General features: G+C 47.3%; 1 protein-coding gene across 1 annotated transcript; it reads left to right on the plus strand.

Annotated features, from left to right (window-relative positions):
• Window positions 1–342: 342 nt before the first annotated feature.
• Window positions 343–6396, plus strand: LOC149349058 (uncharacterized). The gene is made up of 2 exons (XM_089541892.1): window positions 343–2164; window positions 6351–6396. Exons 1-2 carry the CDS (start codon window positions 345–347, stop codon window positions 6394–6396), a joined length of 1866 nt encoding a protein of 621 aa, XP_089398018.1. The 5' UTR covers window positions 343–344.
• The last annotated feature ends 8484 nt before the right edge of the window (window positions 6397–14880 follow it).

A 14880-nucleotide genomic window follows, 5' to 3' on the forward strand; every position in this document is an offset into this window, starting at 1 on the left:
AGCTAGCTGTTGTGGTAAGTGAAGAAGTGCTATGTTGAATAAAATAGGGGAGAGGACGGCTGAATGAGGACTTTCGCCGCTAGGGGGCCAACGGGAGCGGATGCCTGCAACGTCGGCTCCGGCAAACGGTACGTGCTTCTCCTACCCAATCTCTCCTACGGCCACTAATCTGCTCGAAAACCGACATAACTGCCTAAGGAGGACAGGAAAGCCGCCCATTACGGGCACAATCCGACCTATTGTGAGAGAAGAACAATTATCGGACCGAGACGCCAAGCTGCACAGCTAGGCCGCACTAGGATTCCTCCCCTCCGCCGACTCCGTCGGCGACAGCAGCCGTTGTCATGGAGGTAACGGTTGAAGGCCGCACCATCACCGCGGAAGAGCAAAACTCAAGCGACTGGACACCGGTGCTGTATAAAGCCTACGCCTCCCGACCAGCCAGTTCGCCGAAACCTTACCGCTCCGACAACGCTACCTCAGACGCAGCTCACCCGAACGCCAACAACGCGTCGCGCCACGCAGCAGCTGTAACCGGCAGCGGCAAGACGCCGGCCCGTCTACCACCTGCGACTAAGGAGGCTCGCCTCGCAGTACAGCGGAGCAAGCAGCTGCCACCACTCCCACCGAACGCAATTCGAGTAGTCGTTCGCCCGCGAGGTGAACTACGACTCCTAGATGTCCCAGCACCCCGGCTCTTGAAGACAGTGCAGACGCAGCTCGATATCATTCCACCGGACGACTTCTGCCTGCGCGTCCACCCGACCAATAATACTTTCACCATGGCAACCACACATTTCCCAACAGTCGAGACTCTCAAGACGCTGACCTCTCTCACCATCGGAGGCAAAACATATCCCTGCGCGGCATACGTAGCACCACCACCGGGGGCTACCAGAGGAGTCATCACGAACGCCTATGACGACGAGACGCCGACGCAACTGTACCACGACCTGGTGAAAAGAAATCCTGAATACACCATTCTAGCAGCACGACGCATGGGAAAGACACACTCCATCCTGATCACCTTCGACGAAACCACAGTACCTCACTCCATCAAATACATGGGAGCCATCCACCGCTGCACCCCATACCGTGGCAGTCCGGATGCCTGTACTAACTGCAGACAGCCGGGTCACCGCCACGACGTATGCCCGAGTCCCAAGACAAATATCTGCCCCCGTTGTGGAACACAACACTCCCAAGAAGACACACTTTGCACGCCCAAGTGCATTCTGTGCGAGGGCCCACACCTGACAGGCACAGGATCATGCAAGGGACGCAACATCAACCAGCCACGGAAACTGCCAAACCACCCACAAACGCAGCAGCACGACTTGGTCCTATCCAGAGAAAATTTTCCCCATTTGTCATCCGGACTCCCACAGCCCAACCAAAACAAACCAGCTTGGTCAGTGCCGTTGAAACAAGTCTGGGACACCTCCGCCTCTTCACACAGGCACACGACATCCTTGCCTGCACAACCCAGTCTACAACAAGCCCTGGCAAAATCTCAGGAGGAGGCAGCAGCGGCTAAAGCAGAAGCTACAGCAGCCCGAGCAGAAGCCGCCGCCTTGCGTCAACACATCGCCAAGCTGGAAGCCCAGATAAGTGCTCTTGCCGCTGGTTCTACCCTTCCACCAGCTCCCACTCCTACCACATCCCAAACTCCTCCTCCCAACCCGCCTACCGCCGATACCTCGTCCTCCCACTCCGAGCCTAATTCCTTTCCTGATTTGCTAGCAATGGAGGCTGACACTGATCCCTTTACAAATTCACCTCCGTGCACAACGCCCTCTCCCTCCACACCCATCTCACTAAACAACATACCAACCCTGCTTGAATCATTTGCAGCTCGCTTTGAGGCAAAACTGCAGGAAGCTATAACTCGCATCAACGAGGAATACACACCCATCAAAGACGCAGTAATCCGCATAACACAAGACAACGCTATTCTTAACCACCGATTCGATGTGCTAACTCAAGGATTCTCTGAACGCTGTAACGATCTTGAGTCCCGACTCCCAAAGCGTGACCCCACACCAAACAGACGCAAGAAGCCCAAAGCACCGGAGGAACAGACCAACCCTATCCCTACCATAGTTCAGGGCTCCCAACCCCCCGTTACAGCTCCCTCCTCTATAGATTGTCATGATGGACAAATGTCAGCAAAACCAGAAAGAGCCAAACGACCAATTATTACTGGAAACAATAATTGTATGAAGTTTTCCCGTGTCTAATTAAAAAGTAGTGTTCCGGGATGAAATAACGACGCAGGGCAAACCGCGGAGACAAGCACACCTTCTACAGCAGTCGACTCATTACGACTGCGAGTGCATATTAGCGTGTATGGTATGGTACAATCATCACCAGCCTGACTAATGCTACGGTACAGTACGGTATCACAGCGAAAGCTTTTAATGGCGCATACTGTCGTCCGTTAGCAGAGGGTGTCACACTTTTGGCAGTGGGAACTAAAAAAAGATATTAGAAAACGAATGGCTGCTTCAAATAGAGGAGGAAAAAATGAACCTAGAAGCCACGTTTGATGACTCTAGAGTAGGAATAACGCAGACGACGTTATAGCCATGAAAACGGTGTGACGTCACATCCACCGAAAGTCGTCATGGCAGAGTGAAAATTGTCACAGAATGGTCGGGAAAACGCCGGATTTGTGTCAAATTAGATGGAAAAATGTGTAATTAATCGTAATTAACACTTAAGATCTCCGAAAGATGTATAATTTGGGTATCGATATAGCCACAGGAACGGCGTGACGTCACATCCAGCGGAAGTCGTCACGGCATAGTGTCCTCGTCTTTCGCCTCTCAACACTTTAATTGCCAAAGTGTCCTCGAAATTTTTTTCGGTACGGGATGATATGGTACGGTACAGTATGGTATGACATGGCATATAGTATGGTAAGGTATGATATTGTACCATACGGTGCGATATTAGAGCGAAGGCTCTAATGCGGACGTTCTGAGCCTAGCGAAATCGTCTCTTGCGTGTATGTGCCTATTGCGAGGGCTCCTCATCGCCGTCTTCTACGCAGTTCTAATTCGGAGGTTCTGACCCCAGTAAAATCGTCTTCTGCGTGTACATCATGTGTGTGCCTCAGTGCAGTCATTCATGCATGTAAAATCACTAAGAACAGTTCTTGCCAAAAAACAGTCCGCGCTTTCGCTTTGTAGCGAATGTTGTAAACATTCTCTGCCATTTTTATGGTGCGGTGTGGTACGGTACTTACGTTAAGTATGGTGTGGTATGGTAGGGTATTGTATGTACGGTACGGTTCAGTATGATATGATGTGGTAAGTTGGATTTGTCGTCCCAGAGTGGTTCATGGGCTAAGACAGAGGCCGTAGTGGAGGAATCTGGATTAATTTAGGCTACATGAGGTTCTCCAACGTGCACTGACGTCACATGGCACACGGGCGTCTTTGTATTTGGCCGAAGCGGTCAGGATTCCCTCCTGCTATCTTGGGCTCGGCAGCAGAACGCCGAAAGCACTGAGCCACAATCTCGGGTCTATCGTTTAACGATAACCGCTTTAGCATTGTATCGATCCTGCCGTGGTATTAGGCACGAAACTGCTAGAAAACACTAAAACTGCGTTGTGGGCTGTTTGATGATTGACATTTTGAAAGAGAGGACGAGTTGCGTGAGAGGAAAAAAAAAAAAAAACTTTGTTGTGAGTAATGTTGAATGTCCTTGCTCTGTCGACATTTGCATCGTTTTAAAGCGTTAGCTCTAGCCAGCTCTCGCCTAAGCTTTGCGGCGTCATTATCGACGTTGCCTTTAGCACAGCTTGGGGCTAGGCTGAGTGATGAACGCCCAGTGACATAGCACATGACGTCACTAGAGTGCGCCATTGCAACGCGAGGAAGAAAGAGAAAAGAACCAGAAAAATGAAAACCAGAAATAATTATTCCTTTTCTCGCGCCAGCTAACCCTGAAAAACATTAGCGTTACTCATTCTATAGTAAGCGTCCTGTCAATTGTTTTTTCTGCTCACTCTTTGGTGCTGCCCTCTTCAGGCCGGGAGGCGAATTGCGAGCCTCGCATCGAAGCTCATCTTTTACAGGGAAGTTTAGGTGATAAATTTCACAAGAGAGCCCCCGCGTGCGTTGCAGAGCTTTGAAAATTGCGAAGTCATGAAATCCCTCCTTCCTTCCCCCCCCCCCCCCCCCCCCCCCCCCCCCCCCCACGGAGGCATTTTCAGCCGAGCATGCGGGTTGGGGAACGCCGCACGAGGGACTGATGCGGGAGAAAGAGTGTTGTTCGCGAAGTAACAATTGGCTCCGAGGCGTCGATTGTGGACGACCCTCGGAAACCTTCCTTGCGCGTTCCGCACGTAGGCATGCGGTTATATCGAGCGGAGTTTCACTCTTGAGGGTGTTGTCGAAAGCGCGTGCTTGGCTGATTGTCGATCGGCGGCCTCCCGAATAGACTCGGATGCTAGGTAATTTCGGAGTCATTTCTGAAAATAGCGTTGCCCGCGCACGAAGCGGATTTAGTCCGGCTAGAACCCGGAAGTTGAGGGTGCTTGAAAGGCTGAGGTAGATTTGACCGCACCTGGTCAAGTGTTTTAGATGAACAACCTGTGGGAACGGGAAGGAAAAAAAAAGTACTAGGTGTGTGTAGTTAAACCGAGTAGCCGTGTGAAAGCAGATGTTCACTCTTCAACTAGAGGGGACGATTAAGCTCCGCCTTAAGATTATGACGTGATATCTTTGGTGGGTTAATGCCCGTGTAGGCAGAATTGGTCATTCTCTACTTAACAAAGATGCATGTGTACTGCGACAATGCGTAGTTGGCAGACCTTCAACTTTCGTAACTAATACTATGGCGGGACAAAAAAAAGTTGGAGGCTTGTCAAGGTTAAGCCCAGTGGATGCGAAGCAGCCTTCGTTTTGCATTCTTATTATTAACGTCCTTAGCGTTTGGAGGCATCTTGACCGCATACACGCCCGGCGCATAGACGCTGGCGCGGCTGCGGGCACAGAGACTGACGCGACGGCGGGCGCGCGCCGCTTCATCCCTGGCGTGACGTCACATATCACGTGATGCAGCGATGGTGGCGCCGCCGCCGCGTCGCGCGCGACGGCGCGAACCGAAGCGTGGAGGCCTCCGCCGGGCGACGCCCGACGGCGCGATATGAGGCCCCATCTGCAGCCGGTGTGACTTCATCACGTGACGTCACATCATGTGATCTCACTTGAAGGTGAATGGTGGCCACCGCCGGGCGTCGCGCGAAGGCCCGAAACCTACGTTAATATGCTTCGCATAATAATAAAAGGGGGAAAATTAATATGTGCCTAGCCGTTTCACAAGTATTGCGAGTTGATCCAATTGTAAGTGAAGAAAGAGCAGATAAAAAAATTTGCATAGCTATAAAGAAAAGAACATAAAGGCCATAAAAAATGTAATCGTACTATTGAGCCGAAATCTTAAGGAAGTGCACTTTAAAACGAGAGTTCCTATATGAGAAAGGTAAATGATGTATAAGTGTTTTCTTGGTGGGCTGGCTTAACTAATGAAAAGTAAGAGCTGTAGTAAGGATGATGAGAGGCCCGTACTTCGCGATGTTCAATCTTGTTGGGCGGATGACGGAGAATTTTATAGTGATGGAGGCAAAACAATGATAGAGAATCTTGACTGTTGATTTCATGTTTTTTAGCATGGGGGATGTTCGGGAGCTTGATCTGAAAAAGAATAATACACGAAAATAATGAGCCCCCACTTCTGTGATGAGTGTTATAAGAGGTTTTGGCCTGAGAATTACATGGCTGTAAACTTCGTGCAAGGGTAGCATTATAGTGTACATGGGTCTATCGTAGTTTTGAGAATGGTATCCGTTCGTGAATGTGGCAAAGATATTGCGTTGTGTGCGTTTTGATTAAGGGCCTATTTTGTTTATTTGATCGTGAATTACGGTGTGGTTATTGTGTTGTCATTTTCGCGACGGTATGTGATGTAGGGCATCCAAATTTGATAGTGAAGCTGGAATTTAAGTCAGGGTAAAAGTGCAGTTCATAACGTGTTAGGATTCATTTGAACGTGTTATAATCCTCACCCCTTCCCCCACACACGCACGCACACGCACATACACATACACGCGTGAGCACGCACACGCACGCACGCACACACGTACACAGATGTTTTAGACGGCATGTCTCCACATGCCGCCTTTCTTCTCCCCTATCTCTCCCATTCCTGCATTGATATACGTAAGAATCGCAGCTCACAAAGCCCCAAAAACCTCTAACACGCATAACTCCAACCTGAAGCAGCATTCCAAACATTCCCATTGCAAACTGCAGCATCAAAGCCCTGCCTTTTTCTAGGATCCAGAACACGCTGTTCGAGAGGCCCTATGCCCTGTTCCATTAGTAGAGAAACTATAAAAACAATGAGCTCAATATTTCACAAGACAGCACAGGCTGATATTCGCTGTGAGCTTTATTTTCTGAATAGGCGCACATGAAACGAGCGATGACCGCATGCAAACCTTGGTATGCAATCTCCCTGCCAAATTCACTCCCTTCATTTGTTTCTTTGCTGCAGACTTTACAGACGCGTCAGTTGGCATCGCTTTTCAGAATACTTCAAGCTGTCCATCTTGCGCCTCTTCTCCAAGCAAATTTATTCTCCTGTGTCGCTGTTGTTCTCGTCGAACGACTGGGAACGCTGTTTTCCACCAGTGCGTACATAAAGCGGAAAACAATCCCCGTATTCTCATCTCTCTGCATCGGTTGTTCGGTCTTGGCCGGCAATATTTTCGACTGGCATCTCTGCCGGCACTTTTTACAGCTGCTTTTCTTTCAACCTTTTCTTTCTTTTCCCTTCCGTGATGCAAGGCCATTTGTCTGGGCGGAATCTCACAGCAGCCCCCCATAACGGCTGGCCGCATATTGAACGCTCTTAGACGTATAAAGGACGTTTGAGACGTCCTGAGGACGTCCAGTGGAGTTTCAGTGCCCACCGCGATGCTCTCCAGCTATCAGAAACGCATCGCAGATAGAAAAAAAAGGAGCAAAAGCGTGCGCGTCGGCGCCTGCGTTCCCAGATTAGCGCCTCCGGTGTTTGCTTATTATTTATTTATGTATTTATTTATTTATTTATTCATACTACAGGCCAATAAACTGGCCCTAGCAGGAGGGGCAATACAGTAAAGAGTGTGACAATGCAAAAAAAAACACTAACGAAAAATAATGCTAGGTGTAGCAGTGTTAATCAATACATTCTGACACCAGCACAATAACTAACAAAACATGAAGAGCGGCACATGTGAAATAACAAACAGCGGGCAATTTTCACGCAAAACAACAGAGCTGTTTTTCACGCAAAACAACAGAACAGAGTGAAGAAGTTCGGAAAACATAGCAGATTACGAACAATGCTTTTGTTTCATATTGATCCGCCTGCTTCTTCTTCTGCTGTGGTAGGCGCCGCTGTCTGCTCATTCCGGACTCGGAATTCGTTTATAGCAGCACACGCGTAGTCACTGGGAAGAAGGGGTGCACTGTTGCGGACGTAAGTTTCATACGCTTGGACAGAATCCAGAGGTGAGGAGGAAGCGTCTACAGAAAGAGAGGAGGAAAGGACGAGCATGAAGAATGGACAGAACAGGAACGGGGTGCTAGGAAGCAGAAGACATAGCGCATCGGAAGTGCTTTAGGAAATGAAGAAAGAAATCAACGCGTGACAGTAGGAAATAGACAAAGGGGGACGGTGGTTGCTGGAACAAGGCTGAAGAGTAGGTGGAAAGGAATCTGAATGGAAACTAAACATAGTGCTGCTGTTTATTCTGGTTCCCACTTCTCACCCAGCACAGGTCACGGGCTCAAGCAGGTGCTATAGTTTTTCTATAGCAAGAATGATTTTCCCATAAACCGAGGTATTGCTAGTTAGAAAGGAAATTGCGCATGCTTATAATGAAAAAGAAAAAATGCTGACGCATATTATTAAGAGCATTGGCTGTCACGGAAGAGGAAGTAGAGCGAAGTCTGTTGCGACCTATATAAGAGCGCCCAGAAAAGTAAAAAAAAAAAAAAATTGGTGCCCGTTCCGCCTAATTCCGCGTCTTTGTTCATGACTTTTTTGCGCTAGTTTTGCGATGAATGCGAGTCAACTAGTTCAGTCCAAGCTTTTGTAGACTGCAAGTTGCTGGCAAAAAAGACTACAGACAATGTTTACTACATTCGAATCGGAGCGAAAGCACGGATTTGTGCTACGCAGAAGACGACGGTGAGCAGGCAGTGCCGCGGGACGGAGCAGATGGAAGTTGATGAATACGACTCTCTCCAATGCACAGCGCCAGAGTGTGGTGCAGTTCTTAACACGACGCGTGTTGGCTGTTCTTTCTGTACATAACCGCATAGAATAAATATCATAAAGAAAGCCTAGTGGTCTCGCTGAATGGCCCTTAAAGTACATCTGTTCGAGGAGCCGCGAGTTCGACTTCCACTCATGGATGTTGATTCAGTTTCTTTTTCTCTTTTCCATGGTTTGACCTCTAACTTAGCTGAAGGTCAAATTTACACGGTTTGCGATTGAAGCCCGATGTCCCGTTTTGAAGCCGTCGCTTCAAAAGAAACGGGGGCCTACAGCAGACTGATATGCCAGCCGATGCTAGCAGCTGTAATGCTACCCATGAGTCAGGCAAAAAGAGTGCTCCCAGAATGATGTAAAAGAAGTTCGTCTGGCCAACTTAATTACGCCTTGTGCCATGTCTTGAACTGATGCAAGCAGGAGAACTAAATAAATAGATGGGGGAAAAAAGCATATACCGGGCCCTATAGTATATAGGAAATGGAAAATAAAAGTGGTCTTCGAAATACAATTGTCGTAGAACTTATGTAGGCCAAACTGGCCAACATGTCAACGAGCGTTTAAGAAATTGCGAATGAAATTTAAAGAATTACGAAGATGTGCATTTACTCGCGCATTTCAAGGATTGCAAGAAGTATGCGCCTCATTTTGATAGTGCAGATAATCTAGGAAAGAGTAAAGAACAAACCGCATGTGAGATACCGGAAGCTTATAGATAGATAGATCTTTATTTAGACAACAAGGTCTCGGATACAGGGGCAAAAGGCAGATGCACTCTGCCTGACGGGGCCCAAGCACCCGACACAATGCTCAGGACAAGCGGCAAAAGAAGCAAGAGCTTCATACACTCTCATTACAAAAACAAAAAATAATTATACAAGGTAAAAGTAGGAGGAAGGTGCATACTTTTGCAATGACATAATTAAAGTAAATATTTACAAGGCACATCACAACAAGAAAAACACGAGAATTCACAGAGTTGACGGAAAAACAGGGACATCAAGAATTTCTGTGTGAACAACCCTTTAATCATTCGGGCGAGAAAGGAGGTAAGCTTTAGCATTTCTTTTGAAGGACTTTTGGGAAACAGATTTCTGAATAATTTCTATGGCCTGTGTATGTTTATTTAGAAGACTGGGAATTAAATATGAAAGCATTTCGGTTCCATAGTTAGTCCTTACGAATGGTACTCTGTAACTGACGTGTCTTAATTTATAAGGCGCGTCACTACTAGAGTTTAATTGAACATATTTAGTGGGATGATGTTTGAAATCGTTAAACACATAAGAAAACAGTTTCAACTCAAATAATTCATTGACTTTTAGAATAGAATGCTTAGAGAAGTACAAACCTGTATGATCATTGTATGCAAGGTTTTCGACATATCGTATTGCTTTTTTCTGTAATGTTATCAGCCTCGTGAGGTTAGTTTTCGTTGTAGATCCCCAAACATGTAAACAATAATGAAGATGTGATTGAATTAGGGTATAATATAACTGCCACTTCAGCCATTTCGGAACAAGGTCTCGAAGTTTATATAATACACATAATGACCTTGATATGCTGGCATGAATCTTATTAATATGCAGGGTCCAACTCAAGTGTTCTTCAAAGATTATGCCTAAAAATTTGTAGGAAGAAACACGCTCAATTACGCTATTTTTGAATGTAAGATTAATTTCACTGTTATCAGGCTTGTTACGTGCCTTAAATACGTATCTCACAAGGAAAAGGATGCTTCTTTTGCGACGTAGAGACCCGAGTGTGAGCTTTTATCTGCCACAAGATTAGATTTTTCGGCGGGTAGACTTGCTTTTGTAGTGTGTCCATGGCTGTGTTTGACTTGTCTGAACGCGTAAGTTCAACGCAGGTCTTATAATCAGCATGCCTTCTTGCAATAAACCAGTTGTGACTGCAGCATTCGTGCGTGTGTGCGTGTATCTTCCTAAACTGAATATGGTTCTCGCGCTGCAGCTGCTTAGATGACTATGAGGCTTACATTCTAGAAAACAAAAACAGGACCCGCCTCGGTGGCTCAGTGGTTAAGGCGCTCGTCTACCGAACCGGAGTACCCGGGTTCGAAGCCGACCGCGGCGGCCGCGTTTCGATGGAGGCGAGACGCAAGAGGCGCCCGTGTGCTGTGCGATGCCAGTGCACGATAAAGATCCCCAGGTGCTCGAAATTATTCCGGAGACCCCCACTACGGCACCTCTTTCTCTCTTTCTTCTTTCACTCCAACCTCCCTCCCTTCCTTTACGGCGCGGTTCAGGTGTCCGCCGAGATGCGAGTTACTGCGATATTTCCTTTCCTCAAAAACTACTTTACCAATCTACCAATTTTTACTTAAACCAGGGCACCAAACCATGTTAGCGTTAGGGATGTTTGGTATGGTGAGCATGAAAGTGGTGGGCGACCATTTAAAGTGTGCTGTGAGTGTCAGCGGCAGCTGTTAGTTCGAAGATGAGTGCTACAAGATTGGCTATAGTAGAAAGGCTCCACGGGGTATTGTACAGTGGAAGCTCTTAACGTTCTGTTACCTTGGTTTTGTGTTGTTACAGGCTTAGTAGTAGTATTAGGTGGCGTAACCGGAGGGTGGCAACCGTGGCGAAGGTGGAAAAGGAGGGCAGGAGGGAGGCGGGGAAAAGAATAAAGAAACGCGAAAGAAATAACGGCGAAAATTTACCACAGCTGCATCGCTGAAAAAGAGAAAGTGGAAGCCATAATCAGAAAATGCGTCAAACAGGCAGTTGGGCTACCCATGCACACAGCGACTGAGAAAGTCTTAGGTCTCGGTCTTCATAACACCCTAAGTGAGATTATTGAAGCGGTAACCGTCTCGCAGTACGAACGACTAACGGCCACACCAACTGGCAGACACATTCTGTCCACACTCGGCATAACATACGAACGACAAGGCGGACCAACAACTGACCTAACCAAACATATACGCCAGCTTCTGGTCATTCCTCCACTACCTCGGAACATGCACCCCGATTTCCACGCTGAACGTCGTGCAGAGAGAGCCAAATCATTAGGCAAACGCTTCCTTAATGATACCTCTGTGGTATATGTTGATGCAGCAGATTCTTCGGCTGACAAGATGGTAGCTGTGGTCACCGCGGAATGTGGTACACTCATAACTGGGGGCACTATACGCACTCAGCACACACATGTTGGAGAAGAAAGAGCCATTGCTCTAGCCATTGCGGGATACTCGGCAGAAACCATTGTCAGCGACTCAAAATTGGCAATACGTAACTACACGTTTGGAAGAATCTCTCCACAAGCAGCACGGATTCTGCTAAATTATCAGCCCATGCGGCGCATTCGCCTAATCTGGACGCCTGCTCCTGCCTCCCTTGCTGGTAATGAGGCGGCTCATAACCTAGCTCGAGAACTATCCCGCCGAGCTGGGTCGTGCAGTCCACCCGCCCTATACTCCGGCAAGGACAGGTTGTTTTCTTACAGAGAAATTCTGCAGCACTACAGGCTTGCAAGACTCACATTTCCCCCAGCAGATAAAACGCTTTCCAAGCAACAGGCCAAATCCTGGCGTAAACTTCAAACTAAAACCTATCCAAATCCCCAATTGTGTAGCTTCTATTCGGATGGACTCTACTCAGACAAATGCAAAAATTGTGATGCCAAAGCCGATCTAAATCATATGATCTGGAACTGCCCGCAGTCCCTACCCGCGAGTCGCTTCATTACCGACTCTGATCATTGGGAGGCTCTATTGCTCAGCCCCGACCCGGGGACACAGATCAAGCTCCTCCAGCTGGCTGAAGACGCCGCCGCTGCCCAAGGGATAGCGGCCGCCGTTTAAGCGGGGGGTGACCTCGGGTCGCTCCTCTATATCCGCTGGAAATAAAGTTCCACCACCACCACCACCACACCGTATACAAGCGTTCCGCCTCCTACACCGGTGTCCGACTCGCTCTGAAATGAAGAACGCAATTAACGGGCTGCGGTTCAGTTTCATGAGTTCGCTTAGACACGCATCTTTTTAGAGATTTTCCCGATTTAGGTCTGCGAGCCTCTGGGCGCTGCCCCACTCAGGTGACTTCTTGCCGCTTCCACACTGCGTGAAGTGCTTTTTCGGGCTCTCATCTCCCATAAGCCTGCTTCCTGCGGGAGAAGTAATAATATTAGAAGCACCGAAGATAGAAACGAAGGGCCAGCTTTTTATTTTTTTTTCTGAGGAAAAAAAAGCACTACAAATGAGGCGACCGCCCGTTTAAATCCCGACTCGTTTCCGAGCGTGTTTACCGAGTATCATTACCCGGCGTAGTCTCCGAGTGGGTCGTCACCGACGACGAACAGCTGAAAGAAAGCATGCTGCTACGGTGGAGCCTACTCGCCCTCTCTCTTTTTCCCGCGGAAACCGCGGAAAAACGCGAACTACGGTTGCCTCCCCACTTCAAAGACGCCGAGCGGGACCGCAGCGGCAACAGCAGCTCTTCAGTCACTGCCTCCTTCTCGTTGCATACTCATATACAAAGCGAGCGCAACACGGTCGCTGATTCACCTCCGCAAAAGCGTCCTCAAAATCTTCGCTTAGCTTAGGCTCCTTTTAAAGCAGCACGCTCCGCCGACTCACGCTCAAGCTTAGTGCACTAGACGCGCATGAACTGCTTTGCATTCAAAGCGAGCTGCGTTTTCAAAGAGGCTGCACTGGCTACCGCCTTAAGAGACATAGAGGCCGAGTTTTTAAAGCTCCGCTCATGTATAGGAAAGTACTCGTGATTGGTTCATGTGCTGCTCAAATTTCATTATCGTGGAGGTACCAGTCAATGACGAGCCACAGTTTTGTTGAGAAGAGCTCTTAAAACTTGGTCCCCGATTGACATGCAAAAAGTTCGCCTCTTACAGATTGCAGTGTTCCTTTGGGATGGTTATGGGGGCCTGGTATGGGGGACGGAGTAGTCGAAATTAACTTGAACCTCGTTCCTCCATCTCATCTTGTTAGCTTTCGTGCTGGGTATTCAAATGAGGCCAATGGCACTCCAAAGTACGCGGCATGGGTAAAAAATAAGAGAACAAGGAGCTTTACAGAAATGCAAAGAGGTGAGATTATGTGCATATGTCTTCTCTGATTAGAGCGTCTTTCAAAGTCCATTAGTTCCTGCTAACACTCATATTTTGTGTTATGTCTTATTCAATTACGTCTTATTTAATTATTATTTTTTTGTCTGTTTTACACCGAAATTTTGAGCCGTCTTTGCTCAAAATAATTTGTGAGTCGAGCCTAACTACCCAAGAAGTTTTAAAACTTTTAAAATTTTTGAAGTTTTGAAACAAAGATTTTGTTCTTAATGTTCTCTTCTCCATATTCTGCGAAACGCCTAAATTGGCCCTTGTGTACATATCAGCGAAACTATAAATAATGTTCTCCGGCTATAAAACAGTATCACGGCATCTGGAGATTGCCTACGTTGCTGCTGTAAGGCCGCAATGCGTCTAATTTCTAAGAGCGCTGGAGTCGCCCGACGTTTGCCCTTTTCCAGCAGTAGAAGTGCAAAGAGGGCGTTGGCAGCGGAGTTGCAAACACGTCAACAGTTAAGGTTATGGCGTCTACAGATTACGGTCTCATTAAATTACCAAGAGCACCATGTAATATAGAGCTGCACTAATATGCAACGAGTGAGGATAAGGGAGAAGTGCATCATATATTGCGGCTCTCGAAGGGGGCGCTGCTGTTGCTGCGAAACTTCAGTCGTTAGATGGGCTTAACTGGGGATTATTAAGAATTATGGATCCGTGTATTTGCTGGGCAAAGCTGATACGACGTGATCTAGTTGAGAATAACGGTACTTTAACTAAGAACAACGCTTTGCGGCACAGAAACACTGCTTCAAAGCTGCTCCCAAAGAAATGGACAAAAAAAAAAACGAAAAATATGTGGCTGAGATCAAGAAAACTAAATTCCAGAACTGACATATTCTGCTGTCAAATACTGTTCGTAGCATATACAACCGCTATACAGCAGAAGAAGCATGCAGTTAATAGATCATGTTTTGCCAATGAAAAGGCACAGTAGGATGAACTGGATTTAAATAAAAGAAGCGCAATTCTAGAGGCGTATAGAGAAAACATTTGGCTCTGTAATGAATAAAAAGGCTTGCAAAGTTGTAATTATACAAAGGTGTTTAAAAAAGGCTAGTGTTAGAGGGGGGCATGACTTTGTTTGCTTCAACATTGTTCGACTTTGTTTACTTCGATTCTGTTAAATTCATACCTTTGTGGGTCTGAGAAGTACAGCTCGGAGCATATCTGATGCGCTTCCCAAAGGAAATGCGGCTTAAAATATGCCATGCGATGAAACAAAACCGGGAAGATAAGCTACCCTGAGCAAGGCGTGTAATGCACAAACGAAGACGCCTCGACCAGATAAATGTTTTACATCATCATCATCATCATTATCATCATCACCACCATTATCATCATCACCACCACCACCATCATCATCAGCATCATCATCACCACATAGAAAAGGCAGCGCGCAGCGACACTTGATGTGCAGTTACTGTGTATCTGTCTCAC

This window comes from Amblyomma mixtum, chromosome 4 (assembly GCF_055824585.1).
Source record: "Amblyomma mixtum isolate Tamu chromosome 4, ASM5582458v1, whole genome shotgun sequence".
Lineage (NCBI taxonomy): Eukaryota > Metazoa > Arthropoda > Arachnida > Ixodida > Ixodidae > Amblyomma > Amblyomma mixtum.

Bases quoted from the DNA above. Each gene is read 5' to 3' on its own strand.
- LOC149349058 (XM_089541892.1), top strand. From the start codon at position 345: ATGGAGGTAACGGTTGAAGGCCGCACCATCACCGCGGAAGAGCAAAAC. The intron at 2,165-6,350 runs GTCAGCAAAACC...GCCTTTTTCTAG, and splicing joins GATTGTCATGATGGACAAAT to GATCCAGAACACGCTGTTCG.